Source organism: Diabrotica virgifera, chromosome 8 (genome assembly GCF_917563875.1).
Source record: "Diabrotica virgifera virgifera chromosome 8, PGI_DIABVI_V3a".
In the NCBI taxonomy this organism is placed as follows: domain Eukaryota; kingdom Metazoa; phylum Arthropoda; class Insecta; order Coleoptera; family Chrysomelidae; genus Diabrotica; species Diabrotica virgifera.
The window spans coordinates 142,984,569-143,003,631 of NC_065450.1; the positions used below are offsets into that span (position 1 = coordinate 142,984,569).

General features: G+C 33.6%; 1 protein-coding gene across 1 annotated transcript in view; it reads right to left on the reverse strand.

Moving 5' to 3' along the window:
- Positions 1–19,063, reverse strand: part of LOC114334144 (peptidoglycan-recognition protein LF) — a 180,406-nt gene that overhangs the window by 18,296 nt on the left and 143,047 nt on the right. The window contains exon 5 of the mRNA XM_050659136.1: positions 16,205–16,209. Within this exon, the coding sequence (XP_050515093.1) occupies positions 16,205–16,209 (5 nt within the window). The remainder of the gene's footprint in view (positions 1–16,204; positions 16,210–19,063) is intronic.

Consider the following 19,063-nt stretch of genomic DNA (forward strand, 5'->3'; position numbering starts at 1 on the left):
AATTTGATACCTAAACTTCAGAAGATGACGTCCCTTGCAATGACCTTGGGCACCAGGTGTTCCAGAGGTCTGTTCTGATGGCATATTCGTGTTTAACCACCTCAAAAACCCCCCGAATAGTCCAATTGCATCAATTTAGTGCCGAAATCACTCGAAACCATAGATGATGTGCGTTAGTAGCGACCCTGGGCACCAGGTACTCCGGAGGTCCATTCTGATGGCATATTTGTATTTAGCGACCCCTAAAAGCCGTGAGAAATCCATTTGCATCGATTTAATGCCGTAAACCATTGAAACTGCAGAAGATGACGTCTCTTGCCGTGACCTTGGGAACCAGGTGATCCGGGGGTTAGTTCTGATGGCGTAATCGTATTCCCAAAAACCCCCAAATAATAAATTTTGTTCTTTAGTATACTGATTTTGACTTCATATTTATGCAATTTTGGATGCATTTTATGCACTTTACAGTGCAAGTATGCATTTCCACCCATTTTTAAATAGTAGACTTTTTTCCTGACGTCATCCTGAATATAACGCAAAAAACTGCAAGTCTCTAAGTGCTGTATTTAAAAATTTATTTATTCGGGTGTTTTTAGTGCTAAATGCCCTGGTCTATAGTAGACCGCTGCATGGGCGACATCTCTATGAGATCAGCCAAGGATATGTCGGCAATATAGTGTCGAACGATTGGTCGACATCAGGAAGGATGTTTCCCGAAACAAAGGGTTTCCTACTGGTTATCCAAGATCGGGTTATTCCAGCTAAAAATTACATAAGATATACATATAATCAAAGACACTCAAGGCCAAAATGACAAACGCCGATATGGATGTCAAGCAAAAAGAAACTACTCAACTATCCCGGGTTCCCAAGCATTGGTCGGTACTGATTTTAAATAGCGCCATGACTCAATAGGAAAGATTATTCGCCAGGAATTGACCAATAAACTGGGACTTCTCCACACTGTGGTCAGAGCCTTAGAGGGAGCATGAGCCATATAGCTAAATCTGAATAATAAAAATAATAAAATCAATGGGAAAGTCCCCGTAGCTGGCTGTATACCATAGTTAAAAAACCATACTGAAGTAAAAACTTCTTTTGTATATTGGTATAAAAAGTTTTATTAAAAAACATAAAAGTCCTCCAAAAGGATTTGCAAAACGTTTTCAATCTGAATCAGATCATCCTCAGTGCCTAGAACGAAGTATTTCCACGTTAAAATGAATGCAAAAGGTTTAAAATTGTGACTAGGTTAAAGAAAATGTGGCAATACTTACGTTCTGCTTCATAAAAGAAACTAGCAACTTATTTAAAAAGGTTACATCGATATAAATGGTTTACATAATAATTAAGTGATATTTGTAGCGACTCCAAGTCGATGTTACAAGATGAAATGTACTAGGAGTGCTCAAAGGGCAACATGGTTCCCTGCTCGTTAAGAACTCGTGGTTCTTGCCAGTTCAATGGACACAGACCAACTAAAGTGAAGGAGATGACAATCCAATTATCAGACCGAAGTGACATGACAAGACAGGTAGTCAATTTTTGGTTATGAATTTCAAATTATTATTGTCGTTTAAAAAATTTTTGGATTATATATTAGTAACTGTATAAAATTGAAATTTAAATTATAATAATTAGATTTTATTGTAAAAGTATATAAGGCAACTCTCTACTCTCTGTTACAGAAAGAACTGTTGTTAGTGTTAGGTAGATAAAATGCAAGTCAGTGACGTCATCGGTGATTAAATTTGAGAAAGAAGGCAAACAGTTTTATTTAGTTTGAAAGAAAAGGAAAATTAGTTCTATGTACGCCACCTATATGATAGGTACCAAGATAAGGTGTACTTAAGGTTGTAAAAATAGCTAGGTGATGTTGGTTGCCTATATGTATATGTTTGTAATGTTTATTGACAAATTGAAAATATTATAATTTAATTGGTTGTCTGAATTAGAGAACTAAAAACTAGAAAAGATAATGGAGCAAACAGACCAATATGAAAGTAATGTATATTACTGTGAAGCTTCCCACATAGGCGAGAAGATTGTTTAGCAAAATCAAGTTGAGAACGAGTGATGTTGGTTGCCTGATATTCTAGGTTGAAATTAAAATTGTTTAATTAAAATTACTGAAAAATATTAGTTATTTAATGATAATTACCTAAAAGATGTCCGAAAATTTTTTATAAAACATTTTTAAATTTTATAATTATGATTTAAAAGAATCCAGTCAAAGATGGAATAACCTGAATGATAATATCAGAAATGCAAAATGAATTATGTGTCAAACAATTGTTATTATTAAACTGAATGGATGAAGTTAATGAGTTATAACATAAGAGGCAACCATAGGAATTAGTTAGGGTGTGAGTGTATATTGGAATGATATTTATATAATACAGGCTGAGAGTTGGGGTTATTGTCAATATGAGGCAAAGATCTTGATGGAATAATTCATTGGATGGGTTAACTGAGAATTTGAAATTTTATAGTCAGTAATGGAAAGCAGGTTGATATATTGTTGAGAGAAAAAAAAAAGTAGAGAGTAGTGTTGACAAATGGAAAAAAAAGAAGAAGAACAACCAGATCAAGAAATGCATGGGGAACCGGAAACATCAGAAACAAGAGGTATGGCCATGTAACTATGTGGATTGGGAAAATGTATGAGAGAGGAATGGTAATGGAAGAAGGTAAACTTTGTTGTGGTTGGTAATCTAACTTAGATTTAAGGAAAATGTGTGAGGGAAGATTGGAAGAGAAAGGAGGTAAACTGTGGTAAGGGTGGGATAGATAAAAAAGGGGGGGGACAGAAAGAAAAGAATAAAAGAGCATATTTGAAAGTGTTAATGGGTGATTAGTAAGGAAATAATAAATGTTAAATGTAAGTGGGGTGAAAGGAAAGAGGGAAACAAAGTAAGGAGATGAATGATGGAACAAAAATATATAAAAATAAATAAATAGATAAAAAATAAAACAAAATTATATAAAATAAAGAAAAGAATGGAGGTATAGATCAAAATATTGTTAAGGGAATAATTGTCGGTGAATAGGAGTAAAAGGTCGATTTAAAGTAGTCTGGCGGTTAACGCAATTGGGGCTAGTCCTCATGTCTCTAGAGATCTCCAGGTCCTCATACAAATCCAACCGTAAGGAGTTCCTATCCTGAATATTGTGAATTAGTTTGACACCCTCAGGGATGTTAAGGTGGTGTTTGTTAACTTTAAGGTGGTGGGAGAAAGCTGATGTATTATCTCTTTTTGAATGTTCGGCAGATCTAGTTGAAAGTGATCTATAAGTCCTACCTATATACGAAGCATCACAATCAGAACAAGTCAGCCTGTAGACTCCACTACGATTCATGTAGTCTACTGTATCTTTAGTATTAGTTAAAAATTGATTGAGAGTATTACTAACTTTGAAGGAGATATGTATGTTATCAGAAGAGTTGGATATGATGCGTTTGATCTTTTCGGATAAGGTGGGGTTGTGAAATGGTAGTGACCTATAAACTGGAGAAGAAGAAGAGGCATGGTGATAAGCGGAGTTGTGTGGCAATCTAGATTCTCGTTTACGAATGAGTTTATCTATTATATAGGGATCATAACCATTATTGACAGCTATTTGTTTTATAATGTTAAGTTCTGTATTGAAAGAGTCATTTGACATCGGTATGGAATAAAGTCTATGTATGAAACTTCTAAAAGCCGCTAATTTGTGTGATTGAGGGTGATTGGAAGAAAAATGAATGACATGGTCAGTTTGGGTTGGTTTACGAAAGATACCAAAGCTGAATCGGTCGTTAAGTCTGGTGATAGATAAATCAAGAAAATTGATGGACTGAGATGATTCTAGTTCCATTGTGAATTTGATGTTTGGGTGAATTTGATTAATTTTAAGAAGTAATTGTTGAGCTGAGTTATGATCAGCAGAAATGAAGAGTAAACAATCATCTACGTAACGGAACCAGTGTAATAAAATGTATATTTTCTATACTATTTTCGAAGTCTAGCCCCCCTCTCCCCAGCCCCTATTATGAATTTTTACATCCCAAAACAAATATCTTTTTAACTATACAGTAGAACCTCGATTATCCGTCAGGGCACCGGACCAAGGGTATGACGGATAATCGAAAAGACGGTTAACAGAACATTAAAAAAAGTTAAAAATTGATAATACAACTCTCAAATTTTATTTTTTTGTTTTGTTTGATAATACAATAAGAGGAATTTGTGTTCGTGTTAATATTGTCGAATTTGGTTTAAAATATTCTGAAATCTTTGTTTGCTTTACGGATGCTTCACATTTTGCAAGGGCTGAATTTCTTAATCGGCGTAAGATTATATAATCTATTTTATTGGATTCTTCTTATCGAGAATACCACTCGATGAATGGTTGCATGTGCGATGCAGCTTCTCCAGCTTATTTAGGCAAATCTTTGTCAGTTGCAAAAGCATCATCAACATCGCACGGTCAAGTTCCAAGATTTTGTCAGCTTCTGAAGCTGTTTCGTCAGGCTCTGTTTTGCCATTTCAACGATTCCATCATCTGCCAGCAATTGATAGCCGCTTGCGTCCTCATCACAAATTAACCATGCCTTTAAGTCATCTTTAGGCAACGAAAACAAAACAGTTGATTCAGCCATAACTTCATTTGTTACCGCATTGTACATTTCAGCGAATTTCGTTTGGCTTATCGCAATGCTAAAAAAATGAATTGATGACTCAAATTTTTTCTTATGTACTCAATACAACTTATGTACGGACCCTGACGGTTAACAGAGGTGACGGTTAATGGAGAGACGGATAATCGAGGTTCCACTGTATTTGATTTATACAATCATTTGATACTTTTTCCACCTTTAACATTCAGGATAGATTACATTTCAACCGCAACACATTGATGTTTGTTACCGTTATACTTAAATTCAATATATCCAATTATTGACATTGTTGATTAGAGTAACCATAATTAATACACATACTTCGTTCGAACATCGGTTTAAAAATGACATTCAGATCAGTTGCCATCTAGAGTCCAAATTTTGAGGTTTTACCACAGTTTAATGTTAAAGAATCAGTTAAATCACTCGAATTTTAACAGTTCCAATTTTGCAATCGACTCCTGAGACAAAATGTTTAATGTGCGTCGATAACGACCAATCACGGCAAACGTAGGATACCGTTAACTGTCATTTATCTGCACAAAGGACTAAAATTTTTGCTGCTCTCTCACCAAAATGGAACATAGAAAACAAAGGATTTTGGCGGAGTGGCCTTACTGATTCCTTAGATTATACTGTGGTTATACCCAGCAAACCACATTGAGGGGTAGTTAGTTAGTTCTACGTTGCCGTGATATAAAATCAAGGAAAAGTTCAAACATCACATATATTATTTTATACAAAAATGTAACTTTATAAAAACTTTTACCAATTAAAGTATTTTCCCTTGGAGGAATTGGTATTCCGAAAACGTTCTGAGATGTAGCCCGAAAGGGACTTTTTTAATTACCAGACAACGGAAGTTCTCGCCAGTGGCGCACACCTACACCCCCCTACACGCAACACTATAATATATACACGAAATTTTCGATTTACTAAATCTGACGGAATTGAAAATTGTTCCAATTCCCATCTTAAAGTTCAGGAAAAGACTCACCCATTCATATGTCAACCATCCATTTTGGTCCAAGGGTGTTAATTTTACGGCCCTTCCTATTTAGGGTCTGTTTTTCGTTCTCGTCCCCAAAACTTCCAAAAACTTCGAAAATTTAAGTCCGACCTTTGCGGCTTCTAATAGTACTGATCATTACCTTTCCAACACATGTCCAATATTGAGAATCGGTTATACCATTCAAAAGTTACAGAGCTCAGAATTATGACTCAATTTGTATTTAAAAAAGAGAAAATATTTGTGGATAATGTGTTAGTCTAGAAAGCCACTGCGCATCCGCTAGGAAAAATATTCTAATTCGGGTTTTTTTGCACAATCTTACTCAAAAAGGACTCCTTTTAACAAATTTGCATGTTGCCAGGACCAAAAGGTGGTCAAAAATTTTTTAAACGTTTTGTTTTTGTTTTTTTCCTAAAATAATTTTTTTTTGCACGGAAAAAAGTTTTTTTGGTTTTTTGGATCATTCCAAACAGAAAAGGTCTTTAGTGACTTTACTCTAAAAATGATAGTTTTGAAAAAACTTTTTTAGAAAAACTTAAAATTTGAATGTTACCAAGGTAGGTAGATATTCTTTAAACATCGATTCATGAAATCCCGAAGAGTTTTTTGCAATATAATATTTAAAACTCCTTTGTTTTTTAATTGATAATCAAGCGTGCGCGACACTATTTTCCACCGACAGTATGGTGCAAATGAAAGGAATAAATTCGTTATTTCGTAAACCGGCGAATTTAAGGAAAAATCCCGAAACAGGTCGATTTGTATTTTTAAGTTATGATATTATGGCATATATGGTATACTAGTGACGTCATCCATCTGGGCGTGATGACGTAATCGATGATTTTTTAAAATAAGAATAGGGGTCGTGTGCTAGCTCATTTGAAAGGTTCTTCAATTCTCTATTCAGTAATATGTACATTTATATAATTATTTATACAGGGTGTCCTTCTACTTCTTTTTTGTCAGATAATTTAATTTAATAAAAATTTTTTGGGCACCCTGTATAAATAATTATGTAAATGTTTATATTACTGAATAGAGAATTGAAGAACCTTTCAAATGAGCTACAACACGACCCCTATTCTCATTTAAAAAAATAATCGATTACGTCCTCACGCCCAGACGGATAACGTCACTAGTATACCATACATGCCACAATATCATAACTTAAAAATAAAAATCGACTTGTTTCGGGTTTTTTTCTTAAAGTAGCCGGTTTACGAAATAACGAATTTATTCCTTTCATTTGCACCATGCTGTTGCACCGGTGGAAATAGTGTAGCGCACGCGTGATTAGAAATTAAAAACAAAGGAGTTTTGAATATTATATTGCAAAAAACTCTTCGGGATTTCATCAATCGATGTTTAAAGAATATCTACCTACCTTGTTAACATTCAAATTTTCAGTTTTTCACATAGTTTTTGAGGGTTAAAAATGGCCGATTTCGCAATTTTTCAATTTTTAATCGGTTATATGTCAAAAACAATCATTTTTAGAGAAAAGTCACTAAAGACCTTTTCTGTTTGGAATGATCCAAAAAGCCTAAAAAACTTTGTTCCATGCAAAAAAAATAATTTTAGGAAAAAACAAAAAAAAAAGTTTAAACAATTTTTGACCACCTTTTGGTCCTGGCAACATGCAAATTTGTTAAAAGGAGTCCTTTTTGAGTAAGATTGTGCAAAACATCCGGATTAGAATATTTTTCCTAGCTGATGCGCAGTGGCTTTCTGGACTATGTACAAGAATAAAAAACCACTAAACGCCGTAAAAATGAGTGGTGCATAAAATATTCCAGCTACAAAAGATGTGATATGAATATTACGTCACGCGAAAATGTATTTTCATTTTAATGCAAAACAAAATTCTAGTTTTATTTTAAAAGATTTTTTCATAATATTTGCTTAATTTGAAATAAAACGCGCCATAAAGAGTAACTTTGATACAGTTTGAATTTCGAAACTCTTTTGTGGCGCGTTTATTTCAATTTTAGTAAATATTATGGAAACATATTTTAAAAGAAAACTAGAATTTTGTTTAGCATCAAAATGAAAATACATTTTCGCGCCACGTAATATCAGATCTTTTGTAGCTGAAATATTGTATGCGCCACTCATTTTTACGGCGTTTAGCGGCTTTATTCTTGTATCAGGAGTTTTTCAAAGTTATTTATAAATTAAATGTATGAAGTTGAATGCAATGTTTCTCGATTACACGTTAATCTTTATAAATGGTCGCATTTTTCGCATTATCTCCCAAATGATCTAGTGCCCATCGAATGTATACTAAATTTTTTTCTGTTCGAAATAGATTGAAACAAATATTGGGATGGCCGGTAAATATACTCGGATTGCCCGTTGCCAGATCAAATTTAGCGTCGTAACCACTACAACTACATAAACCACTTCGGGAATAATCGTTAATTGGATTATACTTTTGTAGCTTATAACTTCTAAACGGCTTAACCGATTTTGATCACTAAACATGAGTTTTAAACGTATTGACAAGTAGTATCTGATGCATCTAAGGTCAAGTATGATAACTAAAGCTACTACAGGAATTATTGAGCTTAAAAAACCGTTTTCCCATAGGAAATAGATTTGATCATACTTATGAAGCCTGTAACTTAAAAATTCGAATTTTCCCTGATATAAGGTATACCCTTGAAGATTCGTCTAGAGTTCTTCTACAAACGCTCAGTCATTAGCGCAATTCGTAGGTTGAAATTTTGAGTAATTGTCGAAAAACCAAAATTTTCAAAGTTTGTTTTTCAGTTTTTCCGCTATACTGAGCTGTGTGTATGTCTGATCCTGACAGCTTACATACCGTTTGAAAGTTTAACTCAAAACTATTGATTTGTTTTATTTGCGGTTCTCCTGTCTCTTCTTGAACCGAAGATATATACCCCCAAAATATGCCATTTTGTAACTACCAAGTCCTATAGCTGGCTTATGGTTGGTCAAAATTTAAAAACTACACGGGTTCTGAATCGGCCCTGACTCCCTCTTCAAACACAGATGAAAAAAATTCACATCGGTTTAACTTTTCCACACACATACATATCCACACACATTTTCCCTTTTTTAAATAGAAATTGAGTCATATTTCTGAGCTCGGTAACTTTTGAATGGTATAACAGATTTTCAAGATTAGACATGCGTTGGAAAGGTAATGATCAGTACTATTAGAAGCCGCAAAGGTCGGACTTACGTTTTCGAAGTTTTTGGGATTTTTGGGGACGAAAACGAAAAACAGTCTCTAAATAGGAAGGGGCGTAAAATCCACGCCCTTGGACCCAAACGGATGGTTGATATACGAATAGGTGAGTCTTTTCCTGAACTTCAAGATGGGAATTAGCTCAATTTTCAATTCAGTCAGATTTAGAAAATCGAAAATTTCGTGTATATATAGTGTCGCGGGTAGGGGGCGTGTGTGTGCGCCACTGGCGAGAACTGCCGTTCTCTCGTAATGTATGTATGTATGTGACTGGAAAAAAACCGATCTAATTTTTTTTTCTGCGTTTAAAGAGGAGGTCAGGGCCGATTCAGAACCGGTGTAGTTTATGACTTTCGACCACCCATAAGCCGGCTAAAGGACTGATACAAAACGGCATATTTTTTGGGGGTATATATCTTCGGTTTAAGAAGGGACAGGAGAACTGCAAATACACCAAATCAATAGTGTTGAGTTAAGCTTTCAAATGGTGTGTAAGGCGTCACGATCAGACATACACACAGCTCAGTATAACCGAATAACTGAAAAACTAAACTTTGAAAATTTTGGTTTTTCGACAATTACACAAAATTTCAACCTACGAATTGCGCCAATAACTGAGGGTTTGTAGAAGGACTCTAGACGAATCTAACGGTGTATACCTAATATCCGGGAATTTTCTAATGTTTAAGTTATAGGCTTTATAAATATGATCAAATCTATTATCTATGGAAAAAAACGCTTTTTCAAGTTATCATACTTGCAGTTACTTAGCAAACGCAGTTATCATACTTGACCTTAGATGCATCAGATACTACTTGTCCATACGTTTCAAACTCATGTTTGGTGATCAAAATCGGTTAAGCCGTTTAGAAGGTATTAAGCTACAAAAGTATAATCCAATTAATGATTATTCCCGAAGTGGTTTATGTAGTTGCAGTGGTTACCGCTAAATTTGTTCTGGCAACGGGCAATCCGAGTTTATTTACCGGCCATCCCTATATTTTTTTTCAATCTATTTCGAATAGTAAAAAAATCTAGTGTACATTCTATGGACACTAGATCATTTGGGAGGTAATGCGACAAAGGCGACAATTTATAAAGTTTAACGTGTAATCGAGAAGCATTGCATTCAACTTCATATATTTAATTTATAAATAACTTTGAAAAACTCCTGATACAGGAATAAAAAACCGCTAAACGCTGTAAAAATGAGTGGCGCATACAATATTCCAGCTACAAAAGATCTGATATGAATATTACGTGGCGCGAAATAGTTATTTTCCTAACAAGTGCAGAAAGTCATTCTTTTCCGCACGCGACTGCAGTTTGCCGAACGACGCATAGCGGGAGTTTAGCAAGCAGTCGAGTGCGGAAAAGAGACTTTCTGCAAGAGTTAGGAACAATATTTTTTTTAAGTCTTTAAAAAATTACCAAATCTTAATCAATTAATTTAATTAATATGGAAAGGCATACACAAATTAATTCTTTGACAAGGTTGTCGAAACCAAACTTTCAATATAATTAGTTAGCATAACGACGATCTTGGTTTCCATGACGATGATTCAACACGACTGTTATTGTCTACCGATTTGACTTTCGAATATTATGTCAAAATAATTTTATTTCATCGAATTGTCGCGTTAATTTCATTAAAACAGGAACACAATAAGATATATTTGAAACAAATTAGTAAATAATGTCTCAATATTAGTTTATTGCATGTATTATAATTTATAATTACTTTAAGGCCATATTAACATATCTAAATTAACACGCGTGCGGAAAAGTAAAAACCGCGTGCGGAAAAGTAACACGCGTGCGGAAAAGTGAAACTTTCTAAACTAAAATGCGTGCGCGAAAGTAGACATTTTTGTACGCTCGTAGAAAAATGTGTTTTCATTTTGATGCAAAACAAAATTCTAGTTTGATTTTAAAATACATATATTTTCATAATATTTGCTAAATCTGAAATAGAGGCGCCACAAAAGGATTTCAAAATTAAAACTGTATCAAAGTTACCCTTTTGTGGCGCGTTTTACTTCAAATTGAGCGTTTTACTTCAAAAAATATTATGGAAAAATCTTTTAAAATTAAACTAAAATTTTGTTTTGCATCAAAATGAAAATACATTGTCGCACCACGTAATATTCATATCAGATCTTTTGTAGCTGGAATATTTTATGCGCCTCTCATTTTTGCGTCGTTTAGCGGTTTTTTATTCTTGTATAAATATACCTTTCATAAAGGATTTTAATCAATTTTTTGTGATTTATGATATACAGTCGACTACAGCAAATTTTTTTTCTTGTTGATTTATTTCAACTGCATTTTCGTTTTTGGCTTGATTTTGAGTTAGTTTGCCAATCGCTGATAGTTAGCTTTTGTTTGCTAGCCTGAGCTTGTGAAATTAAAAACTTTCTAGCAATTTCGATTTTACTACACTTGGATTGTTTTCCGTATTCAATTACATTACCTTTGTCGTAGTAAGTTGCTTTAAGATCTTAGAGTAAGATCCTAATTCCAATAGTAATAGCGTTGATTGATAAATATAGAGCGGGTATTTATCAGGAGGTTAGTATTTATCAATCAACGGTAATAGTCTGGGAGGTAGTGTCAAATTTTTACGGTGATTTAGCACGGATTTTATGATTTTATTTTGGTAGATAGCAGTGGCGGCTTTTCTTTATGTGCTGCTGAGCTGCAGAACTACCAAACAACCATAGCAAATCTTAATTATTAAAGAATAATTAATATAGTTTTATTTCAAATCTGCCATATTATCATATTAAACATCAACTGTTAATAATAATTCACCAACAACGATGATTAATATTATTTTTTTTACGTATTTACTCCTCTAGTGAAACCGTATAATTTTTTTACGTATTTGGTGCTCCAGTGAAGCAATCTTTTTACGTATTTGCTGCTCCAGTGAAGCCGCGTAACAACCGAAACACTGGCAGCGGTAAAATGCATTTATTAGGCAAACGGCGATCTTAGCCGATGTGCTTCGGCAATCGGCTGATTAACGGCCTCGGAAATGTGTTTGCGAGCTGCAATTCACGACAGTTATTCGTGACCGTTGCATCTGTGCCGTGTTTAGAAATTCTTAGGTTACAATTTTGACTGTAGAGAAATTCCATGACTGAAGACCGACTTGTAGCATTAACCATGTTGTCAGTAGAAAAAACACTTATAAAAGAAATACCAAACTTTAATGAAAAAGTTATAGACAAGTTTGCTTTAAAAAAATCGACGAATCGAGCTTATTTATAAAAAAAATAATATATTTGGCTCTGTGTGTAGTTAGTTCGTAAGACCCTATAATGCAATTATTGTTGTGGCGATTTTGTTTGTAGTGTTTTTTCGTTTGCATTCCTTAGTTTCGCGTATTTATCGATAAAATTCTACTAAAAACATAAACTATAAAACAATTACTAGTGTGCCATAATGTACCATTGCTATTTTTGATATAATTGGATTTATCTTCAATTTGAAAAGAAGAAAATCGGTAAGTTCTTTATTATTTTTTAATAGATATATAATGAATAAATATATGGTGTAAAATATCAAACTAAAAGCCTCGTTGTAAAATACAACGATTAAAAGATATTGAATTAAAAAAAACCAAAAAATACTGCAGAACTACCAAATTTTTGAGTCACCAGCCGCCACTGGTAGATAGTACTTATTTGATAACAAAAATAAGAGCCTTTCTATTCGAATTTAACGATGCCATGTTCATTTGCAAACACGTAGGTATTTCTAAATTAACTCTATTAATTCTAAGTTAACTTTTTCTAAAAATGTTTTAACAGGCGATTAACCGGGTAATAGCAATTATTTTTAGATAAATGACAAATTAGTTTTTTATGACCTGTCGATATTTTGGGGACGGGTCGTATTGGTGCTGATAACAAAGTAATAAAGTATTTATAGTCTAAGATACGATACAAGGTCGATATGTACCGATCTGTTTAATGGATAAAAGTGATTGGATATTTAATTTAGTAGGTATGTTAATAATTATTTCGCATGGTAAAATGTTATATCTACTCTATTCATCTTTATGGTCTCGAAGCTTGGACAGTTAATGTTGATTTAATGAGAAAGCTGGAAGCTTTTGAGATGTGGCTATTTTTGAGTATTGAAAAAACCGTGGACAAATCATATTACGAACGAAATGGTGTTGCACAGAATGAAAAGAGACAAAGAACTTTTTACCAGTTTTGTAAGATTTTTTTGAGTTTTATTTATTTATTTTATTTTGCATTGTTTTCCCAATGAAATAAACCCATTGTAAACCCAATGAAATAGCTGAAGCTTTTGCTACATACCTCGAAAAAAACTTCAGCGGTAGCAACTATTCCGAAGAGTTTATACAACACAAAAGCATCACAGAAAAACAACAGCTCGATTGTGTAGATAGAGACAATAGTTCCTTCAATATTCCTTTAACCTTAAATAAACTTAACTTTGACCTTAATGGTACTGCTCCTGGACCTACTAGTTGACCTGCTCCTGGACCCGATAATATACCTTTTCCGCAAATCGTCAGGAAATTTTGACATTCCTGTCAAAATTTCTTGAAGAAAAAGTCAGGACTTCCTTACTGTAAGGAAATGTCATTTCCTTACTGTAAGGAAATGATATTTCCGTACAGTTGTTAGTGTTCTATTTATAAGCGTCAAGTTTGACAATTCAACCTCAATACGTTTCCATAGTAACCCAAGTAATTTTATTAGGAATTTCAAAGCACCATTTATTTGGGAATAAAATTATCGCGTTTTTTTTAAATCAATCAATATCTGTCGAATTTTAAACGATTTGCGGAAAAATAGTATGTTTACCTCGTAGGAAAAGCCACATTCCTGGACTCTGTGTTGCTAAGTCTCGGCTTGCGCCTCGACTTAGCAATCTTCACAGTCGTCCAGGAATGTTAAGCTTTTCCTACCCGGTAAACAATGTACTATTAATATTCTTGGAAAAACTGCCAGAAAATGCTTAGTGAACCGTTCTAAAAATTTTCAATCGAATATGGTTAAATAATGTCTTTCTAACTTCCTGAAGTGATTTAATAAATAATTATACCTATTGCCAAACCTAACAATGCACGAAAATTTCCTCATTTAGACCACTCTCTCTCTCACCAATGTAATGTGCAAAGTCATGAAAGAAATAGTTAATAAAAGATTGCTATGGATATTAGTAGAAAACCACCTCCTGGTTAACGAGCAAAGTGGATTTTGAAAAAATCGATGTACTACTGATAATCTTATTGATTTAAAATCTGAAATTATATACGGATGATCTTGTCTAGTATCTTCAAATAAAATAAGCAAAATAAAAAACATCTTATCAGTACAGCGTCACTTACAAACCTCACTTCATGAACTCCAAAACTGGTCGAAGAAAACGTGATTTCAGTTTTCAGCAAATCAAAGTGTTTGTTATTTTCAAAGAAACGTGATCCGGTTAAACCGCAACTAAAATTATGTAACCAAATCCTGAATTATGGCGATGACATTACGTTCTCAGGGATGATTTTTGATACAAAACTTACAAGGAAAAACATATTATACAAATTAAAAAAGCATGCCAAAATGGAATTAATCTTATGAAAACTCTCTTTAATAAAAATTATCGAGCTGACTATAACTGCTTAATCCATGTTTATAAAACAGTAATTAGATCTAAAATAGATTACGGTTCTATAGTATATGCATCCGCTAAAGAATCCTTATTACATCACCTTGACGCAATTCAAAATACGGCATTAAGAATAGCTACAGGAGCATTTCGGACCAGCACAATAGAAAGTTTACGAGCAGAAACGGGAGAGCCATCATTTAAATATAGAAGGATGCACTTAACTCTCACATACGAATTTGCCCATAATTCTAATCCAAACAACCCAACTAGAAATAACATATTCACTGATCGTTTTAAAAACTTATATACTGAAAATAGGAACATGAAACCGCCATTCTACGAAAGAGTTAGGCAAACCCTTAGGACTTTACAAATTCCGATACCAACTACCTATTCCAACTTCATAGAAATTCCTCCTCCTTGGACATTAAGCATTCCTCAATCCGATACATAAATATCTTTAGGAACAACGATACTCTACATTCCTTAATAAAAAATACTTTCATCAACAAACTTACAAAATTTTATAAATCCTATCATATATACACAGACGCTTCTAAAACATCTCCTGGAGTTGGGGCAGCTATCGATACTCCAAATATTACACTTGAGTATAAACTACCATCCTTAAGTTGTATACATACTGGCGAGCTATCCGCCATCTACCAAGGTCTCGTTCATATTAACTCCAGTAATATATCCAATGCTCTTATAATTACCGATTCGCTCAATTCCAATTATACCATTAACCAACTGTACACGAAGCATCCAATTGCTCTCCTAAAAAAGAGCTAGCTACCACTCAAAACAACAACCATACTGTACAATTTCTCTGGGTTCCTTCACACATTCGCCTTCAAGGGCATGAAAAAGCGGATCGTACAGCCCAACTAGCAAGGAACAGTGAAACCGCGAGTGTAGTGAGAGATGTAGTTGTTAACGATTTAAAATCATTTAAGTAATGAAAGTCGAAAATCTGTGGCAAAACTAGTGAGACACTTCAACTTCAAAACTTCGCGTAGTGAAAACGACTGTAAAACCGTGGAAATCTCAAATTCACAACAGAACTCACCAAGTCATTGTTACTCGCCTTCGCCTAGGACATACCCGACTTACCCACGGACATATAATTGGTCACACTAATCCCACTTTATGTGACAATTGTAATATCCCACGAAGTGTACAACATGTACTCGTAGAGTGTCCAAGATATCAGTTGCAGAGACAGGCCAACCATATCATCGGATCAAAAAGTGAAATCTTACGAGAAAATTGTAGAATTGAACATTTGGTAATTTTCCTTAAAGATATCAATATATTCAGCAAAATTTAACATTTGTAAGTAAACTATCTCATGTATTTGTATATATGTCGCCAATAACCTCAGAGGTTGATGCAAGTATTTTGTTAAATAAAAAAATATGTACGTAGAATTTTATATCGAGATACAAACTAAACAAAAGATCAAAAGACCTTGAAATTTACATTACACACAATTTGTTTACCGATTAGGTTAATGACAAGGTGACATCCATTGTGGTACCAACTCAAATACGTAAAGATATTTTTAAATACGAGTATTATTCCCAGAAAGATGATTTCTGTGGTTATTTTCAATATATTTAATGATGTTACGATTGGCGCATGTGAATCGTTTACTACAAACAGGAACTGAAAACAGTTGTAAAAGAAGTCGTTAAAATGTGATAAATAAAAAAATATACACTCTATCATAGCGGTTCTCAACCTGTGGTACATGTACCACTGGTGGTTACATATCGTTATTTTAACGAAAAACGCAAAATCACAAAAACACAGCCCAAATCAACACCGCACAAGATCATACAAATAAATTGAAATACCGTAAAATGAGGCTACTTTCTGACACTTTTTTTTGTGATGATAGTAGATACACTTTCGGTTTATTATAAATTTAAAAATACCACCTGAAAGCTAAATCTTTCCTCTATGTTCAGTGAAAACTATAATGCGATATATGTTATACAAATCAAGAAAATGTCAAAAAGATTGTCACAAAGTCGCTCCGTGGGTGGCGGTTTCTTTGTGATACGTAAAGTTTTCTGCGATATTTATATGGAATTCTAACTGTGGCACAAAGAAACATCCGTACATTTTGTACAGACATTTTAATATAAAATGAAAGGAGCATATTGTGTTAAAATATAAATTTACTTTGGTAGAAATATCTTCTAAAAATTCTTCTAAAAAAGTCAAAGTTTGCTCGCCAAACTAAAATCACCTGTTTTGACGATGATCAAATCAGCTGTGGCATGATGAGCGAAGTTGCACTAAGAACTTTGGTTATTGTTCCCTAGATAGCGCACATAGTCTACTATTGAAATAAAACATTTTAACTACTATTCCAGCATTTCTAATGGCTCGTCCAAGTTGATAAATTTAACTTTAGAGGCCTCTGTCAAAAAGTAACCACATGTGTCACAAAGTAGCCTCACTTTATGGTAGTATTTTACGTTACAAGTTAAAGGGTGACTTAAAAACACGTCTGCAGGCAGTTTTTTCGCAAATAACTCAAAAAGTAAATATTTGATCGAAATAAAATTCTTAACAAAATGTAGCAAAAAAATAGACAAAAAACAAAGCTGTAGCTCATATAAAATTGTTCTTATTCGTCAAATACCAAATCAAATATTTCAACGTGAAATAATCAAAAAATAAAGCACTTTTCGGGGAAAACCCATTAAAAAAATTTTAAAGCGTTTAAAAAATGCTTTATTTTTATTTTTTATAGAAGTTTCTGCGATTAAAACTAAGCGCTAATTTAAGCCCTTTTTAAGTTAAACTAATCATTACTGCTTTAAAAATTACTTAACTTTTTTTATATGACCTGTAAGTTTTTCCGATTCAAAGTGTTTATCTTTGAAAGGGTTCTAGTTAAAAGGGCCTGAACGAGTTACTAACTACGAGTGTAGGCAAATTTTTTGTCTTGCAGAAAAACAAAATTAAACCAAAATATTTATAAAAGCAGAACCTACATTTTTTTACTCTTTGAGATTTTGCGCATCACTATTAATACTTTTTAAGTTATTTTGCAAAAGGGCATTTTTCCGAAATAAAAAAAATTTTTACTATAAAACCAAATTTTTTCAAAAATAAGAACTTTGAACCGGTTTAACTTACAGATCATATAAACAAAACATAATATAAAGTAAATGGTAAAGCGCCAGCATAATTTTATTCGGGGTGCTAAAAACAGGGGAAAATTTTCACGGTTTTTTTACAAAAAAAGGGTTAACTTTATTTTTAAACATAAAAATAAAGCTTTTTTAAACATTTAAGAAAAGCTTTATTGAGTTTTCCCCGAAAAGTTAAAAATTTTTTGGTTATTTCACGTTGAAATATTCTATTTGGAATTGGACGAATAAGAACAATTTTTCATGAGCTACAACTTTGCCTTTACTGTGTCCATAGACTTCATGAATACACCATTTGTTTATAAGCTACATTTTTGCTAAAAATATAATTTTTCGATAATTTTCCATGCGATAAAATACTTATTTTTTGATTAATTTGCAAAAAAACTGCCTGCAAACGTGTTTTTTTTTTTGTTGAATAATAAACATTTTTTTATCGCAAATATTTCGAAAAGTAATGACTTAGATAAAGAAACTCTATAGAACAAAAATTGCTTATAATTTGTCAATTTATGCATTTCCGGACTTATTTTAAACGTATGTTTTTCACCCCCGAGAAGGGGTGACTTTCACCCCGAGAAGGGGTGACTTTCATCCCCCAAGTTAAAGCAACCAACGCCGTTTCCACGGCACAAGTCCAACTTTAAGTGGAGGGTAAGTAGAACCTAAATCCAAATTGTCAAGGAAATTCGTAGTGACGCTGATAATTACACTCCAAAACAGTCATTTACTGGGCATTAGTGTATTCATGCACTCACTGTTTATGACGATATACATTTTTCATCTTTACTGGTATAGGATAAATTAGAACAAAAGTTAATAAACGATTACATTACTATCAGCGAATACATCTACAATTTTATTAATACCTACATATCCATCTGATGGACAACTTCATTTTCAATATTACACTGCTTAAAAAACGTTGCATATGTAGGTAAAATAATATAACAACATATTTTTACATATATTAGACGACAAAATGGGGCCCCTGACATATTGGGGCCCCCCTCAAGCTTCATGCTGCGGGGGCCTCTGTTACGCCCCTGCGTGACTTAAAAGACACTGGTGTCCGACACCGGTATCCGCCACCGGTGTTCAATTGCAGCAAAAGCATTGTTGAGCCACTAAAATCAGCCAGACACTTAAAAAGGCTCGTCTGTAGTCGTTCATTTAAAACAATGCTTTGCCGCCGGTGGCAAACACCGATGTCAGACACCAGTGTCTTAGTCTGAAAGGGTACTTATACTAAAATATGGGAGTTGTCGAAATGCAGTTTTTTATCCATTCCTTAAAATTCCAGCATATAAATTATAGTTAACTAGATTACCTAGCTTGATAGGCTCGTTTTA